The following is a 23,823-nucleotide window of genomic DNA, read 5'->3' as shown; positions in this document are numbered from 1 at the left end:
TAATGCTAGTTTAATTGGTCTCTCTCCATGGGAAGAAAGTAGTGAAGATACCTTTCTACACAGGTGAAAAGTTGGAGAAGTGTTAAGTTCCATAAACCCTCACTGCAGCTGTCTGGGATTAGATGCAAGGAGCTCAGGAGAAAGCTAATGACTATAACAAGCACTGATTAGAATAAATTCCAGCTGTAAGCCAGTAGTCCTGTTACTAGGAGCAGAAGAGATTGGTTCCCCTATGCATATTCCTTTTTACTGCCACAGAAATGCAGCATGTGTTTTCTGGAGACTGATTTCCTCTTAAAATCAAGCTGAGGCAGGGAAGTTTAAGAAAAATAAAGCAAAACCATTATTGAAAGGAAAATAATTTGAGAAACCTGCATTACTCAGGCTCTTAATCACTATTCTTGACAACAGCAGTGGAGCTTCAGTGGTGCACCGTACAACACAATGAGCATTTGCTTGCCTCAGCAAGATAAAGTTAGTGAATCCTGAGGAAAGGAAAGAAGGATACAGCACTGACCCCATGTTCTCAGGAGCATTTATGCTACCTCCAGCCAGAAGTTGAAAAATGCACTTGGAGCGATACAGCATTTTGACTCAACTGTCCACTATCAAGGAGGGAGCTGAGGTATCAGAAATAGGAGGGAGCCTTAGACCAAACACAGGAAATGACCTGTTGACTTAGTTGAAGCCCTTACTCATAAAGTGCTCCTGGATCCAGCAAGTCATTACTCTTCACTTCAGAGGACATTGGAGTAGTGTTAGTTAGAAGTATATTCTCCAATTTCAAGAGCTGACTCAGTAACTGATATGTGAATATTAGCTATGAAACCTTCTAATACCATGGATACCCTGAGAAAATTAGGAAATCCTTGCAGTAGGTGTCTCAGAAGGCTTCTGCACAGTAGACTGAGTAGCAGAATGTGTGGTAAACATTTGTATCTATTGCATTTGTCAAAAAACATCCAGGTTCTGTTTTTGTTCTTCTAAAGCCTGCATACATTGGATCCAGTTGTCATCCACATAGATAAACCAACATCTCTGTAGGTGAAAAGAGAAGAGTTTGGACCTCTGGCCATAAGGTACTTGCACTTTGCTGTGTGACAGGAGACAACTTCGAAAAAACCTAGACAGAGAAATATTTTGAAACAGAGAAAACAAGCTAGGCTCCCTTGGATGTTCTAATGTCTGAATTAAAATGCAGCTGTTTGCAGCTCCATAAAAAGCAGTTCTCAGACTTCTGTTTGAAAACTGTTTAGTAATTCAGATGTGTCAGTACAGTTGTAGAAGTTCCATTTCACAGCTGAAGCAATATAATCAGTGCACATTGTCTGCAATTCAGGCTGAGAATAATAAATTCTGCCTTTTTATTTTAATGGGATTTATTTTAATTCATTTCCTAAGAAGTAGTGCCAGACTAAGATGGCAAAGGTAAGGAGGCCAGCTAGAATTGTAATTGTTGTGCAGAGATTGCTTTGCAACTTCAGTTTCCATAGCATTAAGGTCAGCCTTGCTTCTCACTGAAAAGTCAGACTTATTTTACCTCCACTGGGAACATGTGCCTCATTTCAGCATGCAGGGGTAAAGTGCTGGTTTCAGTCATGGCCTCAGACTGAATTAACTGAAAACCAGTTTCTTAGTCCTAAATATGTCAGTGCTAGACATGCTTGAGAGGAATTTCTTTCCCTATTTCATACCACCTATCCCCTAAAAAGTTTCCAGTCTGCCACTATTAATTGAAGTTCTTCCTTTACACTCCCCTCCTGCAGTACAAATGCTACACTTGCACATGGCACTGGTTGGGGAGAACCACAGCTGCTGCTATTAGTGCTGCCCCACTGAGAACCATTCCCCCAGAGCCCCCGATCTGGCAGTTTCCCCACAGCTGCTGTAGCTGCCATACATCAGCTATCCATCCCTCCCTTTCTAGGCTCATGTCCTGTCTCACCAGTGCCCTTTGGCTCTCACAGGACACACAAGTGGCTTCCTGTGACATACAGTGCTGCTATGCAATATCTGGCATGGAGTGGAATTTTTTTTGCAGGTAAGTAACATCTATGAATATTCAACTACTAGAATTTATAAAAGGGGATCACTGCAGTGATACCACATAAGGCAGTTTCAGGGCCTGGATACTAAATGAAGATTCGTAGATGTGGGTGGAAAAACTCCATCACACTGTCTGGTTAAAAAAAGGGTTCTCTCATCTCCATATGCTTTAGGAAAAGGTGAGTCATGAGTTTCAAATCGTGCTTGTTACATGCTTTGCGCTTCTTTATCTTCAGCTACACTGTAGTGACTTGTGTGTAGGGTTTACTGCACTGTAAATAGACTGCAAGTATTACTTAATATGGAGAATATTTCCAAAGAGTAGTGGACAGAGGCCACTGCAGATGAGAACAGTTCTTTCCTTGTGACGCTAATTTGTTTTGTTCTCAACAAGAGATAACTTTAAGACAAATCAGGTGTCTAATTCTTTCTTGCATCGCCATTCAAAAATACACTTTTCGTAGCACTTTGACTTGTTTCAGTTTTAGGGTTGTTTGTATAGTGTGCTCACCTGTTCCTCATCTGGTCATATGAGCAATTTAGCTGCTCTTGGGCAGTTTTTTTGCAGACTGTGCAGAACACCGCAGTCTTGTGACTAGATTGCTACTTTAATCCAGTTTAAAATAAGTTTTGTTTTTACTGCAATCTCAGTATAGAAACATCTACAGTATGAAGTAAGTAAACCTAACTAAATCAGACCAACACTAGTTGACTTGGTGCTCTGAGATTCTTAGAATTGGCTCCAAAGCAGGAGCTGATACCTAGTATGTTAAAGGGATCGCAGTGGGTATACAGATCATATTGAGAAAGTTGTGTAAGTCTGCTAGTTTCTCTAATAATGAGAAGGTGCAAGTAATCACTGGGAAGGCTTTGCCTTTTCCAATTTTCCAGTTAAAACTTCACTTTGAGTATACTATTCACTTCAAAGCTTTCTGTCAAGACTAATTCTGCAAGGTATCAATAACTAAAAAGAGCTTCACATACCGCATTCCTTCTACATCTTCTGTGACTAACATGCATCTCTGCTTTGTATCTCAATCTAGAATCAGCGTTTCAGAGAGAGCTTAGATTTGCCACATGGTGCCATTGCTATAATCCATAGTAAAAACAGATTCCTGGCTTTATCACAAGCTAAAGGTTTGGGGTTTTCCTTGTGATATCAGAAATTCTGCAAGGATATCAGAAGCCTATGTCTGAGCTCAGTTTACCCCAATTAAATGACTGCATAGGTCAAGCTTACCATAAGAATACAACAATGAAATACAGAGAAACATGCATACTGAAAGTACATTGTTCCTCCTATCCAAATCACAGCAGATCACAGTTGTCAAGCTTCTCTAGAATTAGACATTTTCTATTTTTGATACAGTTCATATAATCTCTGCTTACTTATTTAGAATCCAGTACTTAAACAAAAATACACAATTTTATGTGGCACAGTATTTAGTGGGAACAATTATTGAGCTTTTATAGTGTCTTTTTGTCCTGGCATATAGAATAGATTGTTTGGAGAACAGTCTTGCAGAGGGATCTGGATAGATTGGAGTGTTGGTCTATGAATAATGGGATGAATATAACAGGTCAAAATGCCAGATTCTGCACCTGGGATGGAATAACACTGGACAAAAGTGTAAACTGGGAGAGGAGTGGCTGGGGAGCAGCCCTGCAAAAAGGAATCTGGGAGTGCTGCTAAACCTCAGTCTCAATGTGAGTTAAGTGGGGTATCTGGGCAGCTCTGAGAACAAACCACATCCTGGAGTACATCAAACACAGCATGACCGGCCAAACAGGGCAGTTACACTGCTGTATTCAGCCTTGGTGCAGCCCACCTGGAGCACTTAAGCTGTGGGCCTCACAACTTAAGAGGTTGGTGATGTCCTTGTGTGTGTCCAGAGGAGGGTAGTCAAGCTGGTGAAGAGACTGGAAGGAATGTCCAGTGATGAGCAGCTAAGGACTTTGGGCTGAGGGGCAACCTCATTGCTCTCTACAGCTTCCTGCAGAGGAGAAGTACTGAGCTCTTCTCCTTTGTATTCAGTGATAAGACATGTGGGAATGGTTCAAAGCTCTACCAGCGGAGGTTAGGACTGGACAATAGGCAGCATTTATTTACTAAGAAGGTTGTCAAATGCTGAAACAGGCTTCCTAGAATGTGGTTGATGCCCCACGACTGTCAGTGTTTAAGAGGCATTTGGACAAGGTCCCTAACATGTTTTAACTTGGTCAGCCATGAGCTGGTCGGGCTGTTAGACTAGATGATCATTGTAGGTCCTTTCCAACTGAAATATAGTCTGTTTTATTCTAAACCCAGTATTTGGATTTACAATGGGAGGTACTTAATGGCATACTGCTGGTAAGAACTAAAAAACTAGAAAGTGATTTAAAACAAACAAACCAAAATAACACCGCTGCCCCCCCCCCCAAAAAAAAAACCAAAACAACACATTAACAGTAGTGCATTATCCTTTAGTGTCCTGTATGACTGCCAAGTTAACAGAATTATTTTCCTTTAGTTTAATTAGGAACAGGTCAGATTTTCAATACACATTAAAGAAATGCCTAAGCTGAAAATTGAAGAGCTCCTTTATACTGCATAGCGATCAAAGCATGACCCCATAATGGCAAGAAGAAGAAATCGAAAACTAATTTCAAAATTCAGCATTAATTCTCCATCAAATTGACAGAAGGGAGCCTGCAATAGAATACATTTATGCTAAATATAGAACTGTCTCTTTATCTGTTCCTTTCAGAGTGCTAGCTGTTACTTTGAATTCATGGTTCCTTAACGTGAGCATTATAAAAGTCTCTGTCTGGATCTGGTTTAAATTTCTACAAACACATCTTTTTACCAAATAAACCTGACTGTGTTTTTCCATCTTCCCCTACAGTAATTGCTTAGAAATGATTGTCATATAAGGACTTGGCTATGGCAAACAGGAAACATCAGAGCACTACTGCCAGCATGCTGGATCACAGAACAAGAGCTTGCCCTACTTCATCTCACAACAGGGAACCTGAAAATGAAGAAAGTGACCTTCCTATTGAAGATTATGCGGCAAAAGAGGCAGAACTAGCAACTGTCAGAGCAAGTAGTCCTCCACCTTTAGAACATGAGTGCAATGATCATAGTGCAGATGGTGATTCCAGCTCTGATTATGTGAATAACACTTCTGAGGAAGAGGACTATGATGAAGGCTTGCCAGAAGAAGAGGAGGGGATCACATACTATATTAGATACTGTCCAGAGGATGACAGCTACCTAGAAGGAATGGATTGCAATGGGGAAGAGTATGTTCCCCATGAGGAACACCACGTTGAAACAGATGGATGTCAGGAAGCTGTGGAAGAATGGGCTGAAGGTAAAATTCAGCACCAAGATGAAAATGAGGTGATGGACAGGCAAGAGTGGCAGGAGGGTCAAGATAATGGCATTCAGACTTTGGAAGATGAGACATCATCTCTGGAGATTCAAGATCAAGAAGAAAACATACAGTACTGTCAAAGTGAAGGTGGCTATCAGGACTATTACCCAACAGAGACTAATGGAAACTCACAGGGAATATCACCATACCATTCTAGAAAAGAGGATGCAGAGCTGGAAGAGCAGGAAGAGGACATTGACCAGATTGTAGCAGAAATCAAAATGAGTATGAGCATGAGCAGTATTAACAGTACAACAGAAATGAGTCCAGAGCACACTGGGACTGAAAACATGGCACATGACTATAAAGAGACTTGTTCAAAGGGAGAAGCTGTTCACAGTGCTAACAGGCATGAGGGGAGGCCAAAATCACTGAATATCCCATCTGCTTCTAAGCACAGTGGAGATATGCCTCGAGGTTTTAAAGCAAAGTCAAGAACTCCGGAGGACAGGCAGAAGTGGCCACAAGAGCAGGTATGAGGTTCCCTGTTTAAGCAGACTGTCAGAGGCATTATGCAAATGTTGTTAGTTATTCTAAACAGAATTAAGAAGCAATATTTTTACTTTTTTTTACTCTGTATTGCAGTCACAGCTACATAATCACATGTTCAGAAAAAGGCGCTGAATGTAGTCAGTTTAGGTGGAAACTGGAAAAAAGGTTTTGCACAGAGAACAGACAATTCCAAGTACAACAAGGTATTCCAGATGCAAGGGACAGAACTAGTTTACTTATGCTCTTATTCTGTAGTGACACACTACATAAACTTAAAACTGGGGTCAGCAATGAAGTAGTCAAGAGTAGGTTTTTTTCTCATTAAGGGTTCCTGTTCCATTGCCTTAGTGGGTTTTAATTTCTTTTTGTTTTCAGTAGAATATATGTCAAGGCTAGATACTGCGTAAGGTAAAAGCAACTGCAACAAGTGCCTGCATATTGCTGTGGTTTTGTGCCGGCTGGTCATATCTTGACTTTAGCAAGAAGGAAGAAATACTTATTAAATTTGAGAGGTGTAAGTTTCCTGTCTCAGCTTTATCAAATCTATAAATATTGTTATTTTCTATAGTTAAGTGCACCACTGTTAAACAGTTTAATCTAAATGATTCCATTAAGAAGAGACATTAAAATATGTCAGTTCCTCTGAAAAAACAGTAAAAGGTAATCAAATGTTGAAGTATACGCTGTTGAAACAGCCAGACCTTTATTATAACTGTGAACAACAGAAAAATTATCTTAAGGGGGTATGTTCAGATTTCTCATATCTACAGCAAGTTTTTAATATTAATTTCTATATTGTATTTTCAGAAGTACAGTTAGAACCAAGTTGTGTAGCTTAAAATATTCAGTGCCTTACTGCAGGCATGGAAGGTCTAGTTTGTGTGGGTAAGCTTGATGATCTTGAATGGCTTGAATAGTTGGTATGTATTGGCTAGGAACAGAGAAATCTAGTTAGCATGGTTTAGATTAATGATGGTCTTGCTGGCACAGTACACCAGCAGCTGCCATTGGGAATGTTGCTGCTTTTAAGTTTTGAAAGTATTTGTAGAACAAAAGAGTGGAGGAGCTCTTGAATGAGAAAGTGAACTCTTCTATGTGCTTCATTAAGAAATTGCTGTGTCTGGTTTTGTGTTTTTGTTGGGTTTTTTTCCCTCCTGGATGATTGCTAATTCAAAACAATTTCATTTGAACATCTTTTTGTACTCTTTATTTAGCAGAGGTTGAGCTGAACTGCATTGTAACTTTATAATTATTGCCAGACTGCTAACAACGGGGGGTTTTGTAACCCCAAGATATTGATATAACTGCCACTGGTATGAAAATAACAAAGGGTTATTTGTGAGTTGCCTATCTGAGCTTTAATTGTTATTTCCAGGCAGTCTTGGGCCATGTCTTTAATAACAGAGAAGATGTTGCTGTGAAAGGCAGCCACTGGCTGGCATGTAGCCATTGAGTTTCTATAACCACTCTTCATAAAACCCACAAAAATATTGTCTGATGGATGGAGCATTAAACAATACACAATATTTCATTCCTTCCATATTTGATGAGAGAAAGTAGAGATGCATCCAGAGATACAGCAATATAGGTACCCATTTCAGTTCAGCAAAAAGGTATAAAGAAACTGGATGACAAGATACGCATGTAATTTGAAAGAAAGGAGACAGGGCAAAGCTGCCGTGGCCATCTTCTGTGAAGAGCACATTGGCCTCCAAGACAGAAAGGTGTGAAGTAGCATTTCTTCTGGAAATATGGAGGCTCTCAAATGGAGATATGAAGAGATTTTTCCTCTGTCTCCTCCCATCCCTGCCCCAGAAACCTCCAGGGATATAAAAGAAATGTTAAAAAGCAAGTTAAGTAACATCCTCCACTTTATATAAAAATCAGGCTCATTGTGAGGGGATTAGAACAGGAACACAGTACGCACTTCTGCCAAAGTGAATTTTGTACAGGTTCTTACGCATCCTTAACACAAGGTGTGGCTGGACCTTCTTTAGCATAGAGATTGGACCTTGAAGAATTTACGTAAAGCACAGAGGATTTTCTTCTGGGACATTCAGTTCTTTTAATATGTACTATAAGATACCTAAGGGATGGATGCATTTCGGGTACTGTCTAAATGAACCTGTATCTCATGTGTGAAACTGAGAGTCAGTATTTTAAATACAATAAAGTTCTTGCATAGTGAAAGGAGGAAAAACCCAAGGCCATTGTCAGTAGACTTGCCAAGCATAATTCGCAGATCATTTACTTAGGAGATCCTTGTTTTTTCATCTTGGTAGAAGACTGCAGTTATTGTAAGCGTGTATCACACAGTACAAACCACCATGGTGACAGTGATGGCACAGAATCATACATCTTGAATATGGAACAATTTTTGCCCCAGTTCTCTAGAAAACGTAGATTGAAATGCTTTGAAGTTAAACCAAGATACTATCTATGTTAGTTTTTGGAAACAATAAGCAAACAGGAATGTGCGGTTAGTGGGTTTGTGCACATACTGTGCTGTCGTTAGATTATTTTCTCACTCCTGCTCCTCTTCTCCTTTCCTGCCTGTCATAGGTGGTAATACTGATGCATAAGATTTCAGGTTAGTTAACAGTAATTGATGCACAATACATTTTTACATACCTGTAAAAATGCAGTTATTAATTATTAGCCCATGATACATGCTAGCAATCATCTTGCACGTTGAATGTTAAATAACCAGTAGACAAAGACTATTTAAAAGGTTCTGATTGCTAGGTTTGCTTTCAGCAATTAATTACCAGAGAACAGTCGTTACTTCTAAGAAAGACCTAACAATCTACAGAGACTGGAAAACAAAGCAAACCTTGCTTTCAGTGTGGGTCAGTCCTTACTCTTAAATATACATGCTCGCCCTTGAAAACTTCAGGGATATTTGAACATGCTGTATGACCCTTTACTTGTAAATACCTCTAGGGAAGTGCAGAAGATCTGCACTAGTTAAGCCTGAGGGAGACCTGGAATATGTTTAAAGTGTATATTTACTCTAACTCACTGCTTAGCATAACTTGAAGGTTTTCCAGGCTGGTGTTATTTAAGAAAGGTTTTACATCTAGGAAGTTGAAATTGAATATTTTGGGTGTTTTATGACAACCATACCAACTGCAAGGTCCTACACCTGGGTCGGAGCAATCCCAGGCACAGCTACAGGTTGGGCAAAGAAGAGATTCAGAGCAGCCCTGTGGAGAAGGACTTGGGGGTGTTGGTTGATGAGAAAATGAACATGAGCCGGCTTCAGTGTGCACTCACAGCCAAGAAAGCCAACCGTATCCTGGGCCGCATCAAAAGGAGCGTGGCCAGCAGGTCAAAGGAGGTGATTCCGCCCCTCTGCTCTGCTCTTGTGCAGTTCTGGTGTCCTCAACATAAAAAGGACATGGAACTGTTGGAAAAAGTCCAGAGGAGGCCATGAGGATGATCAGGGGACTGGAGCACCTCCCCTATGAAGATAGGCTGAGAAAGTTGGGGCTGTTTAGCCTGGAGAAGAGAAGGCTGCATGGAGACCTCATAGCAGGCTTCCAGTATCTGAAGGGGGGCTATAGGGATGCTGGGGATGGACTCTTCATCAGGGACTGTAGTGATAGGACAAGGTGTAATGGGTTAAAACTTAAACGGGAAGTTTAGATTGGATATAAGGAAGAAATTCTTTACTGTGAGTGTGGTGAGGCACTGGAATGGGTTGCCCAGGGAGGTTGTGAATGCTCCATCCCTCGTGGTGTTCAAGGCCAGGTTGGACAGAGCCTTGGGTGGGATGGTTTAGTGTGAGGTGTCCCTGCCCATGGTAGGGGGATTTGAACTAGATTATCTTGAGGTCCTTTCCAACCCTAACTGTTCTATGATTCTATAAACTCAAAATTAACAACTTCCTCAAGCCAGGAGTTTCCCCCACCCCCATTTGACATCTTAGCCATCTCAGACTGAGTCAATTGTTAATTTATCTGACACATGAAATTATATGCAAAAGATGTCTTCATTTTATGTTTCAGCTTCATGCAGAGAAGTCAAACAACCGATTAATGCAATTCCACTGAATTATCACAGTTTTTATTGCAAAATAAACATGAATTAAGTTACTTAGGTGTATCTTTGGGTAGGGTAAGGAAGAAGAGGAACTGGATGGCTCATTCAGCCAATGATAGCATACAGTATGACCAGAAATTTAAAACTGATGTGGTGTTCTTCTGCAAAAGTAGTTACTGTTGACTTGGAGTCTTTTCTCTTTTTGGAATTCTGCTACATTTTCACAGCTTCAAGTTTATCGAGAACATTATTGGTTTAACTAACAATCAACCTGGGAACAAGTTTACCGAGTGAAAAATGCGAGTATTTTCCTGTTGCAGATGAGTGTACTACTCAAAATGGGAACAAGGGCTTGGTCTAAACCAAGCTTGAACCACAAAAACCTCATCTTCAGATCTGTTCACTGCAATATCCTGTCCTGCTTCCTTTCCACACAAAGTAGCATGGTGTCAGGCAGTCCCAGGCCTATCTCATTGCTCCCTGACAGCATTTGGAACTCTAGTTTCTCCTACTGCACCCATAAAATACCTGCAGAGGATGATGGCATTGCCTATTATTTTATTAAATTCATGCTAACTCTTAGAGTCAGGTAGCATAATTAAAAGAATGGTAGAAGCAGTAAAAAAAAAAAAAAAGCAAAATGTTGGACAGCAGCTGAAATAATACCAGTGGAAGATGGCTTTTCACTACTGGAACAGATAATTAAGTAGCTAGCTACTCCTCTCTGGAACCTCATATGTGGTAGTTTACTCTTTTCATCGCAGCTGGAGTCATGCTTTTGTGAAATACTGGTATGGCCTGGGTGCTACTTTTGATAAGGAGGGACTGAAGATGACTATAGGACTCAGCAGCTGAGCACTGACCATCTAATCAGTCCTTTGTTCTTCATGTCTCATTTACTTAGATTTCAGACTGCAGACTCCTGAGTATGCATGTTGTCTTCTGTCCTATTGAAACAGATCTATTTACCAGCAATAAAAGATAAAGCTTAACAGCACCAAAACCCTACCTTCACTTACACCCTTTAGAAGAAAGGGGGATTTGCCATTATCACCATTAATAAGGACCTTAGAGAGAAGTCTTGCTTTTAAATGCTGCTGCCTGTGACACATGAATCCTATTGCTCTCATTTTTCAATTCAGTTCTTAGTTTATACGTTTGAGAACCTTACCAAATACGCTCATGCAAACTTCCCTGGTAGGTACCCCTTGAGTTTGTGTGGTATTAGTCTCATTTCACAGCTTTCATATAGGCACTTTTTCCCTTACACTTTTTGACATGGACATTCAGAGACAGGTAAAATGCCACTAACAAATTTGTGAAAGAAAACATTACAAAGTCTTTTTCTTCTCTGTTCACCTACAACTTTGCAAACATCAGTGCAGCCACTCTGTTTTCTTTACCTGTATTTGTAGAGCTCAGTATTCGCAAAAATATTTGAGGTTTACACCCTTCTCTTGGCACAGGCACAGTGCTCTTCTGCTGTAAACAGCCCAAATCCAGGAGTCTTTTATCCCCAAAAGATCTCAGCCTTAGGACAATCTGAAGCAGCCAAGGTGACAGCCATTTAAAAAAAGTGTATCTTAGGAATGTCTTACTGGAATTCAGTCTGAGTATTATGGGATGCATTTGATGGAATTTGTGGAAAACACAAGAGTGTAAAGAAAGAGTATTATGAAAGCTCTCTGCATTCTCCCATGTGTTCTAGGCAGCTGTGGGGCAGAAGTACTAAAAGGCTATTACTGAGTGACAGTTCCCAAACTTGCAAGTGTAAGTGCTTACTGAAGTGCTGAATAGCCCAAGCCTTCACATTCTCAAACAAAACCAGTTTCTCTGTGCTAATTGGCAGAGTCATGGCTTTTTATCAAATAAGTGCATGACACTAGGAGACAGCAAAATCAATGCCTCTTAGCTGTCAGTGCAATAGAGAGAATCTTTTCTGGGAAGTTTAAAGCAGAAGGCAGCATGCACTTCGAATTACAGCCACATAAACCACACCATTCAGCACAGCCATTTCTCCAAAAATCTTATTATGGCTGGTTCCCAATTTGAAATATATGCAAGGACAAAAAAAACAAAACAAAACACAAAACACCCAAGAAAACCCAAACCCTTAGTTCTATAATATTATAAAGATAAATTGGCAATTGTTTTAATGTTTATTGAAATTGGATACTGTATTGAAAATCTTTTGTGGAATGCTTAGATCCCTAAACTTTTAATACTTCATAACACCAGTTCTGTGCTCTAGTTTGACTTGCTTAGTTGGAGCTACTTCTTTGTACAAATATTTTCCTCTTAATTTTTTGACACATTCGAGCAGCGCCTCTAAATTAGCACATGAGTAATGGAATCTTTGGAGAAAATAGAGTGTGAAGTCTGGCCTTTTTTTTCTGTGATCAAAATCAGAAATCCTTCAGCTAGTCCAGAACTGCCTCATTCAGATTCTGTCTTTGTAAGCGCATCTTGCTGAGTCAAATTGCTCCTACTGACAACAACAAGTTATTGATGTTACAATAACTAATGCAGCAGCTCAGTAAGAGTACATAATGCTATTCCCACTACACATCACCAGCATCTACAGAAGTTATTTCAGTCACATAGTTTAATAGGAATAGTACCACCATAATAGACTTGTTATCATCTCTTGATTCAAAAAGATGTTTTGGATGCACCTTGATGTGTTTCTATAAACCTAGTAGTGTTTAACTATCAGGAGGACACATGACCAAACAATAAACTGTCTTCAGAAACCAACAGAGGATAACAGAAGTTGAAACTAGAAACTGGAGTTTTGTCCTTAACCCACATTGATGAATACAACAGTAGTCATCTGTTTTATCTGTGTTCTTGAGAGAGACAGCAAACCTGAGTGAAAGGTCAAACAGGTCTTTTGGTTTACTTGTGCAACAGGTAACTTAATAATCTAGTCTGCTTAGCACAAAATACCTCTTTTCCAAGAAGCTTAGTAGGCTTCAAGATGACTTTCAAATTACTAAGCCAGTATATTTATTTCTCAACACATTATTTGATAATATTTGAATAACATTACTAGTTGAGAGATTGGCAAGTATGGGTCATAAGCCTCATTATTCAAATGTTTAAGCATAGTAATAAACCCTTACCACACCTCTGAACTGCACTCAGTGCTTGCTTACCAATTCTTTACCAAAAGGATTAACAATTCTGAAAAAAGCTCATCTTCCGTGTCTCTCTCAGACAAATTATACCTCCAGACAATTGAAAAAAGTGACTAACCTGCTGTTTTCCAGCAGATTGTTCTCCAGCAGGAAAGTGCTTTTTCAGAGCTGAGCACCAGCGCAGCATTTGGGGTCACAGGTAGCATCTTTGAGGAGAGCTACCTTGCTGAGATGAGCTTCTGACTGAAAAGCTAAACAGCTTACCCTGGAGTAAACAGCTAGCAGAGCTAAAGACCAACAGCACTCAGCCTTTACCTCTAGCTAAGAAGAGCTTTGTATTGTAGGAAGGAGTGGTTATAAAGGCTATGGCTGGGAGTCGCCCAATGAGGCACAGGTTGCCCCAGGGCAGCAATTGGCCATCAGGACCAGGCCGGCTGGGGCTGGAGTTGCAGGCTGACTTCTGAAAGGTGTACATAGATGCTTTAGTGACCTTAAAGAAGTAGAGTCTGAATTTCCTCTCAGCCTAAGGGTGGTATTTTCTGGTGCTTCACATTCCTTCGTGTGATGCTGCACACGGCCTCCATATTTGCTCAGTGGCAAAAGTATTAATAATGCTACAACTTTAATATTTTTACATCTTTCCTTTGCAGAACCTGTACTCTTCTCAGATTCTTATCCTAGAATAAGAGACTTTTAACATAGCTGTACCTCTGTTTTAGTGTGCAGTCAGTTCCAGACTTTAGATCCTATTCTAGACTGCAAGTCAACAGATAAAGTATTTATAATACCTTAAATGTGCTTTTTCTAGCTATCATAACATTTTAAAACAAAATACTGCTCCAAATTAGTTTAGCTGTGGAATAGAATGAGATTTGTCTTGTCTCAAACAGAATAGCATTTATAAGCAGAATATGGTAAGCTGCTTGTCTAGTACAGCCATGTAGACAGGGCACTAGTCAGTGGGTTCCCAAGTCTTGGTCCTCTATGTATCTTTCATGTAGTCTTTTATTTCCTAAAATCTTTGCTTTGTGTATGTTGTCGTACCTGAAAGTAACATAATGGCTGACTGAGCTAATAGCTCTAACACGCCTGCTTCATTAGCGCATTTTGTTCAGCTGACTAAATATTACTCATAGGGAATAATTTGTCTAGTGATGAACATGAAGACTTTGATTGCAGCTACATACTGCATTTGAAAGACAAAAGACAAGGAGCTATGTTCACATGTCGCTTTCAGGCTGACCCTTTGACACAGCACTAGCTTAGTGTTTTCCATCTGCAAAACTGTTGATGCAAGTTCTTACTTGTGAAGTCTTACAATGACACTGGCATTTAGGCACTCTTTTTTATACATAATGGAGAAGCTGAGGCAAAAGGAAAGTGAAATATCCTAAACCATAAGAACTTGTTCCAGAAATCACCTTAGTTTTCCAGATTTCTAACACTAAAAACTCAAGAAAACTTCTTGTTTTTTGGTGTGTATGGGACATGCGTGCTCCCTGTGTTGAGTCCTGCTGTTCTGTGACTTGTGTCAGGTCTGGAGAAGAAATTCCACCGCTGAGAATATTGAACTTAATAGAAAAAGTGTTCTGTAGTTTAAAGACTTAGTATTTTCCTTGTGTAAGGTATTTTCCCTCTTATATTTCTTCATAAGCCTGAAGCTGTGCTGCCAGCATCCTGTAGATTTGCTTGGCAAAAAAGGAAGGAGATGCCATGAGGCTATAAGTGAGGTGGGGGTTGGTCTCTTCTCCCAAGTAACAAGTGATAGCACAAGAAGTAAGGGCCTCAGGCTGTGCCAGGGGAGGTTTAGATTGGATACTAGAAAACATTCCTCCACCAAAAGGGTGGTCAGGCTTTGGAACAGGCTGCCCAGGGCAGTGGTGGAGTCACCATCCCTGGAACTACCCAAAAACCATGTAGACGAGGCCCTTAATGATATACTTTAGTGCTGGACTTGACAGTCCTAGGGTAAAGGTTGGACTTGATGATCTCAAAGGTCTTTTCCAACCTAAATGATTCTATGATTCTGTGATCTCCCATGAACACAGGATCCTACACTCAGTGCTGGCATTCTGTTTAGCTCAGAGATAGCCATTAGCACTATTCTGATTTTGTCCAGTACTGAGAATTAATACAATTAAAAATTCTGACTTTGGTTTCTGAACAATTTGAACATGTCAGCATTTGGCTTAATTTCATGTGAATAATTTGCATTGAAATAAAATTAGTTTAAATCAGTAGCGTTAACTGCTGCTTAGTGATAACTGAAATGTCTTATTATTTACATCAAAGTAAATCTTTTCTCATAATTAAACAGCTCAACATTTTAATATGAAGCTTCATGACAAATAACTTGTAAAATAAGGAGAACGTGCTAAATACAGCTTCATATGGTAATGTTTTACAAATTTTTATTAAAATTTTATGAATGTAATGTAATCTGGTGAAGAATTTCTGACTATCTTTGTACCACTGACTTCCACGGAAATCTCTACTTTGTTTTGAAGCTTTTTAGAGGACAAAAGGATTTGAAATGCTTTCTCTTTTTTCTTACAGATGTGCAATGGTTTAGAGCAGCCAAGGAAGCAGCAGCGTTCAGACCTCAATGGACCAGTTGACAATAATAACACACCTGAGGTAGGTACCTTGGGCTGTTCTGCTGCCTGTCTTCCTGCTGACAGCAGGCACTGCATTGTCAGCTTTCTCCCTCACACACAGCCACAGGCATACTTAGGCTCTGTTTCTTTTCCTGAACTGACAATAGATATTATGTCTGTATATTCCAGAAAGTCTCTGAACTATACCCATGGATTTGATGTTGCCACATAAATTTTATGAGTGTTCATAGCATATGCTCAAGCCTAAAATTTTCTGATGATATACAGAATAGGGAGAACACTTCAGAAATTATCCTTGTGGATTATTGGAGAGCAAAAGTAGCATCAAAAAGAAACTGGCTTCTGCTGTGAAAAAAACAGTGACATGCAGACCTGCTCTTGTCACTGAAGACTGGAGCAGAGACGACATCTAAGAATGCAGAATGAGGTTATGCTTGAGGCTAGACACAATGAAATTAAATTCAGACTTAAAAGCAGAAGTCTGTTATCTCAAAAATATGTAACATATTTAACATATAGCCTGTTACAGTAACAAAGAGGCACATTTCTAAAGCCTTTTTCCATAATGGAGAAATCAGACTCCTTCCTGGAAATAGGAATGCCTGAGGAGGCTGGCAAAACATGAGCAAATGTAAGGATGACATCTGTTTATTGGTAACAGAGACAGCAACATAAAACAAGCCGTTTTGTGGCATCTGCTGAGATTTAAGTGTAATGCAGTGTACTGTGCAATCAGGTTCTTTTCATTCACTTACCCAGAATCTTGCTTTGCAAAATACTGTTAAATGTTCTTCATTGGAAATTGGGGATATCATTAATAGGCAATGTGATGTAGTGGACAGACCATTGGACTGGAAATTGCTGGTTTGTATTGCTCATTTCACAGCTGACTTCCTAGGTAATTTTCATGTTCTTTTCCCCACCCTCCCTTATTTTTTTGTGTGCTGTGATCTGCTTAAAATGCTTTGAGATTCCAGGTAAATGGCACTATGTAACTATGTAACTACTATGATGAAATGTGTTTCACTTTCCGAAATAGTTGCTATGCAGAAGTTACACACAGAAATTTTATTTTTTTTAAACAAAGGTCAGCTCTTCAAATGTAAGATGAATCCACTTCAGTCTGTGAAAATTTTGTTACAGCTATACCATTTTTATTTCTCAACAGACAAAGAAAGTGTCTTCATTTCCAAGTTTTGTTGATGGTAAGTTTTATATCATCCATAGTTCAAGTAGGATAAAATGGAAGCAAATGTTTTAATATATTTCAAAGACCACAGTTCTAAAAACCAGTCAAACCCAAGAGAATACAGCTGAAAAGTTAAAGTATTGAAGTCTTTAACATTTTCATCCTCCCTCTGGCAATGGGATCCTGGTGGTGATGAAAAGGAAGAGCAAGTAGAGCTTTCAAATAGTTAAGGTGAAGATGGAGACAAGTACAAATCTGGAAGGGGGATTAAAAAGGTGGTAACAGTGGGCCCCAGCAAAGTGGAGATTTATGGACGTATTAAGAGCACCCTGTTCTTTATGGTTTTGTGCAGAGGAAGGAGTCATTTCACTGTTCAGAGCAGCTTCTGTATCACTTTGATGTGATGCCTGTTATGGCACTCTTGGAATCTCGGTGGTACAAATGAAAGATTCTGCTGATCTGATGAAAAATAGGGTAATCTAATCATCTGCTTAGGAAAGCCATGCTTCCATGGTGTTCTTCAGTCTCCTTTGCATTGCTGTTAGGTATTTTCTGTTTGGAGAAAAATAAGTTGTTATTAACACAAAAAGGTGGACAGAGATAAAATGGGATTATACTGAAAACATTATCATTCCAAAAATCTTCCTGCAAAAGAAATGTCTAACACTGTAACATGAGAAAAGTAGGAAACTTCCAAGGATACGATCCCTTATATCTGCCATGAACACTCTTCCTCACAATGGAAACTGTAAATGAAAGTTAAAAACTTAATTTCTAATGCCATTCTTAACTCAACGTACTGCAATTTAGATTAACATTGCAATGTCCAACACATTTTTCTTCTATTCCCTGATCTCATCAGCTTGACTAGCAACTTCTCAACTAGTCAACTTCCCAGCTTGAGTAGCAACTTCTCAACTAGTCAACTTCCCAGCTTGAGTAGCAACTTCTATTTTTAGTTATTTCCTTGAAGAGCTAGAGCAAACGGGAAGTTCAGAGGTTGCTTTTCTACACAAATTGGCATCTGAAGGAAGTCACATGTGACACGTGGCATGGTACTGGATAACAGGCCCTAAATAGAGGTAAATTAAAGGCATTCCCCAAAGGTGGTGGAGACAAGAAAGCAAGTGATACTTCGTAATACTCAACTACTGATTCTATAGTGTGCAACTATAAAGGGAGGCCAACCGGAGTAGAGCTCTAAAACAGACTAGAAAATTCACCCCTCACAGGGCTTGCAGATACAACTGCACATTTTAATTTTATTGGGATAAAAAGGTTATGTCTTTTTCTTTCTTTACCAGTCATCTCACTGCTCTGTTCGGAAGGGGTCAGTATACTCTTTTAGATAGTGTAAAACTTTTTCTTTATTAGTTCTATTGTTTTGTTTTCTCTGATTTTTTTATATTAGTTGCACAGTATGTGTGGATAAGTGAACTATTAAGCTTTTTCTATTGCAGGTATCATATGGCACTGTCTAATACAAATAAATATGTAGCTGACTAGGAGCTTATGATAGCTAACATGACTGCTCTCTGAATTCAAAGCAAAAGTAAGAGTTCTAGTATTAATTTGTATGTAGAGTCCCAAAAGGAACAGGACTCTATTGCACATAAGAAAAGATTCTGCCAGCTAACAGTCCCTGCTCTTCCCTGAGGTTTGACAGTGATACCACAACCATATTCTGGATATAGTCATATTCAGCTGTTCAGGCACTTTATTTTTAGCATGACTCCTTATCTACAGTACCTGTATCTATATCTCTATTGATACATAATATTTTTTATATGCCATGTGAATGTAAGAACTACTTAAATAAGAGGCCCAAAAAATACTGGAAATGTGTCCTTTTGCCATTAGAATTGTTTCAGTAGTAGCAGCATTACGTGCTTGTAGTGGTTATCAGTTCCATGTTCAGGGGTTCTGACTTTTTTGCTTTCTGTATTTGTCCTATCACCATAAATCTGATTCCCTTGTACAGTAACAACCATGATGAAGTAAAGAAATGGGCCAAAATATGGAACTTGTAGATAGCCGTTCTGCAAGGTGAGATATGCCCTGTGTCCATTTACTCCTTACGCAAAATCTGCTGCAGTGCCACACATCCTAAGGTTTCATCACTTCATGGAGTATGATGGTTCTCAGCAGAAAGTTGAAATGGCTTCTGTGCTCTGAGCGCAGTCTCTAAATATTGTCTGAATCCTTGGTTTAAGCATGACTTTAGAAAAATATAAAAATATGTTCCTAACAGATTATTAAATTCAGTTTTTCTGAATTATTCAATTAATATTCTCTTTCTTATTTGATGAATGCAAAAGCCAAGTTAATCTAAAAATGTTTAGACCTGGTCTACTTAGTCTAGAAATATGTTTATACTTGTTGCATTACAGATCAGCAGAAAATCAAGCAATCTCTATAGCATTGATAAGACAGTGCAGAAATTTGCAGTTATATATTTTTCAGAAATAGGTATCTAATGTTTAAGTACCAATATTCAACATGAAAATCCAGTCTTTGTTCACATCAGACTAATCTTCAAGTTTCAAATCTATTTCTTTCTTCTTCCCTTCCTCATTACTAAGCCTTACACATGCTTACAGTCAAGGGCATCCTTAAGTGCTCTGATGAGCTGGGACCTCAGCCAAGTCTGCATTTTTATATTATTTAAAGCAGTCAGAGGTAAGAGAAGAAAACACTCAGGTAACCCAATTTGACCCTGGCAATTTTCAATACCTTTCCATCCTGCCAATAGATGTCTTATTTTACTGACAATTGCTTACATTGCCTTCATGATGGGAAAATGTATGTTAGAAATGCCTTTTTTTTTTTTCTGTATAGCTGTTGCTATAAGCATTTTATACATGCAGTTTTTTTCATACATGATGCTGCAGCTTTTGTTGCTAGCATAATGATTCTGCAAAAAATCACTTTCTAACGCTATGAAGAGATGAAACTATACCAAATAAAAAAAACCCAATCTTTAAAGAATCTAAATAAATAAAATTAGGATTATAAAATTGCTTAAAACACAGGTTACTTCCATGTTCAAGAGGTTTTCCACACAAATTAGTTAAAAACACCATTGCTGTCGCCAAACAGCCAAGACATGAGAAGGATTTGCTGCTTCCTTTCTAACACTCATTAATTTCACAGACTCCTAAGATACGGTGGTGATTACCATTTCATAGATCTGAACATGTCTCTGAAAGTGCCTTTGACGTAGCCTATCAATGACTTAGAAATCAAAAACAAAAGGCTTGCTCAAAGATGCACAAAGCACTGATATAACCAGAAGTGGGTCAAATTTGGCAGTTCTGAAAATAATTGAATAGAAAACAAGCTTTCCTGAGTTCAGCCAGAGCTTTTTGGATGGAAAAGTAGTATGTTAAGGGACTGGTGTATTTTAAAGAACTAGCAGAACTTTTCTTGTTACTAGATCCTGCAGACTCTTGAAATTTTGGTCTTTGCTTGATGTAGTAGTGACTCTACTGGAATTTGTACCAACAGTTGCAGTTTTGCCTGTCTCACCAAAGTCACTATGTAGTTAATACTAAGTGTGTGCAAAGGCATTTTGCTGAACAAAGGCTAAAATCTGAAAAATATCAAGTTGTTTTTAAGTGAAAAATGTGAAATTTTTCATACTCTTTCCATATCCTCCTTTTCTGTAAGTGCATTCTGTGACTCCCCTGCTTTCAGAGGAAAAGGCTCTATGATCTGTTGTGCAGGTGCCATTGCTTAGACTGTGAACATTTTATTGAACTTCTGAACTGAAGCCGTTTCTCCAGCTGTCACTTTATACAGTCTGCATCAGCCCAGGACCTATATTTTTCTATCAGTCTCTCAATTCAGGCCTTACACATGCCTAAACAGTATCAAGATGCCTACTGTTCTTGTTTCCTGAACTATCTTAACTGAAGTTTCATGGCAGACATTTGCTGAAGCAAAGTACACCTTTGTGCCCATTGGTCATCAGTATTTTTACCAGAGACAATATTTGGAGACTGTGTACTTCCACAAATATCTCAAAAATATGGAAACACAAATGTGTTTGGCTCATGCTAAGTCATACCTAGAAATAGTAAAAGTTGCCATAAAAGCATTTCTGAAGCTTGCAAATTATTTCAATGTGTTTATTGGTGCAGCAGAGAAAAAAATTTCCAGTGATTTCCCTCTAGAATTCCCCAGTCAAACCATTGTGCAAGGTTTTAAATACTGTGTGTTCAGATAGTAAGTTTTGTTTTTTTTTAAATAATTACAGGGAAAAATATTGTTTATTTTACACTGGATTTCTTCACCTGTTTCATATTAGAAAAGGTATTAAGAAGGTTGTTCAAGCCTCAGTGTCCTTTATTCAATTTCTTATCTCTCTACTGTCTTTTGCAAGGCAGTAACTGTAAGTGTCTCCTGTCAGTTCCAGGACCTTGTGAACCTGAAGACCTCATTGATGGAATCATCTTTGCAGCCAATTACCTGGGCTCTACACAGCTGCTCTCTGAGCGCAACCCTTCCAAAAACATAAGAATGATGCAGGCTCAAGAGGCAGTGAGCCGTGTTAAGGTAGGGTATTTCTGTGGTTTGTAGAATACTCTCCGGTCTTTTGGCAGTTTATCTCTGACCAGTACGGGATCTGCAGCTTCAAGCTTATTCTGGAATGCACTTACATGGGTATGGATATAGTACTGTAAATACCATTAGTTTCCAGTGCCCAGTGCTTATGAAAATACATACAGCATTTCTGGGGAACAAAATATAAATTATTCCATAGTCCATTCAAAATTGTTTGGAAGCTGTATGAAGAATTCAAGACAAATTGCAGATTACAGTTAGGAAATACTCCAGTGGCAAAGCACAGGATATTTGTTTGACTGTGGTTTTAATACAGATTGTGAAGATTACTCTCAGTATATTGAATTATTACTTTTTTAGGACAAGAAGATTCATTAATATTGTGTTTGGATTTGGTGTTATTTATAGTGAATAATTTCTGTGTAAATAATGTAGCATAGACTGTATCATACAGCTGTTTAAAAAAATGCCTTTTCTGGTTAATAATTCAAGTAAAGAGCTTTTTCTTTCAGAATTTTGGGGGGATTCCTCATAGAATCATACTCATAGAATGGTTTGGGTTAGAAAGGACCTTTAGATAATCTAGTTCCAATCCCCCTGCCATGGATGCCTTGCACTAGACCGTGTTGCCCAAGGCTCTGTCCAATCTGACCTTGAACACTGCCAGGGATGGAGCATTCACCACTTCTTTAGGCAACCTGTTCCAGTGCCTCGCCACCCTTACAGTAAAGAACTTCTTCCTTATATCCAACTTGAACTTCTCCTGGTTTAGTTTGAACCCATTACCCCTTGTCCTGTCACTACAGTCCCTAACAAAGAGTCACTCCCCAGCATCCTTATGGGCCCCCTTCAGATACTGGAAGCTGGTAAGAGGTCTTCTCTTCTCCAGACAGAACTTTCTTAGCCTGTCTTCATACAGGAGGTGCTCCAGCCCCTTATCATCCTCATGGCCCTCCTCTAGACTTGCTCCAGCAGCTCCATGTTCTTATGTTGAGGACTGAGTACACACATGGTTAGAAAGAGGTAGATTTAAATGCTAATAGAAAAATTACATGCTTTGTCAGTACATGTTTTTGAAGGAAACCAGAGTGGGAAAATCATTTACTTAGCAAGAAACTGATGTTTGATTTGGCATTTAGAAACAAATGAAAGGCAAGAAAGGTCCAGCTCATTCAACTTTACACACCTTAGTATTTCTATTTAGCCTACTGCAGTATCCAAAGCAGTAATTGTTGATTGCAATTAACTCCCTAAAAACTGTTTCATGTATTAATTAATAGCAATCCTATTCTATCAGAGACACTTGACTATTTTGTTTTGTTCATCAATTACATGTAGACATGTGATTGATATTAATAGAACACCTTAAGTTTAAAATAGTGCATGTACTGTCATTTTAGACTGCTGTACATTTAGCAGGATAAATGTTACAGGCAGCTGTTAACAGGTAACACTCTTTGGTACCAAATCTTTTGTAATCAATTGACAACATGCGTAATGTCATTAAACCCAGTTATGCTTGACAACTGCATAAGGTATAAACAAAGCTTTCTCTCTTGCACATTCTTCTCCCACTACCCCCAATTTTTAAGAGTCTGGATTCATAGTCAAAAAGTCTCCCCAACTTCCCGCAGTCTTTTCTCTTTCTCTGTGTGTACATCTGTCTGCATTCTTTTTTTTTTTCTTATGCTACTCCTCAGAGGATGCAAAAGGCGGCTAAAATCAAGAAAAAAGCGGTGTGTAAACTGTTTTTCTTGAATGCTAATATTTGCTTACATTTTTGTTGTACTTGTTCTCCTGTGCATTCTCACGTGAGTGCTGTGTCACTATGGGTCCTCATAAAGGATCCTCATTTTGATTTCTTCTTCGTTAAGTAGTAAAACAGTGGATTGAATAAAATGAACTCATTTTCTTCATTGTTCATTTGCTGGAGTGCCTTTCTGCTGCTCTTCTTCTGTTGAACACCTGTGATTTGTTTAGTCCAAATAGATAGCCAGTGTTATATGGGAGATTTTTCTTAATATATTGCTTATTTTTATTTTACTAACCAAAGCAGTAAGATGCATTTCTTGTGCCTGTGACTTACTGTATATTTATTAAATTATTATTGATATTTTAAAACAAATAAAATAAATTTACCAGGTAGTAGCTGAAGGAATTCACACAGAAGACATTTTACTCCTCTAAAAGCTATACTTCACTTAACTAAATACAGGTGATAAAATAATCACTAAAATGAATTTTGCTCTTTGTGATGGTCTTGGACGAAATCAATCCAAGTAATCTCTGCTGAAGTATGTGCTTGTTTT

General features: G+C 38.8%; 1 protein-coding gene across 6 annotated transcripts in view; it reads left to right on the top strand.

Annotated features, from left to right (window-relative positions):
- The window catches only part of APBA2 (amyloid beta precursor protein binding family A member 2), an 89,955-nt gene that overhangs the window by 46,330 nt on the left and 19,802 nt on the right, over nucleotides 1-23,823 (top strand). For 5 of the 6 annotated variants that reach the window (XR_010614541.1, XM_065688191.1, XM_065688193.1 and 2 more), the window contains exons 2-5: nucleotides 4,932-5,938; nucleotides 15,698-15,778; nucleotides 16,928-16,964; nucleotides 21,360-21,505. Coding sequence is in view for 5 of the 6 variants with exons in the window: in XM_065688191.1 (XP_065544263.1) it covers nucleotides 4,970-5,938; nucleotides 15,698-15,778; nucleotides 16,928-16,964; nucleotides 21,360-21,505 (1,233 nt within the window). In the remaining variant the exon portion in view is untranslated. Of the gene's footprint in view, nucleotides 1-1,967; nucleotides 2,042-4,931; nucleotides 5,939-15,697; nucleotides 15,779-16,927; nucleotides 16,965-21,359; nucleotides 21,506-23,823 lie in introns of all 6 variants that reach the window. The other variant, XM_065688192.1, reaches the window with a different exon arrangement.

This window comes from Lathamus discolor, chromosome 8, assembly GCF_037157495.1.
Source record: "Lathamus discolor isolate bLatDis1 chromosome 8, bLatDis1.hap1, whole genome shotgun sequence".
NCBI classification, from domain to species: Eukaryota; Metazoa; Chordata; class Aves; order Psittaciformes; family Psittacidae; genus Lathamus; species Lathamus discolor.
This window is presented reverse-complemented; position numbering and strand designations above follow the sequence as displayed.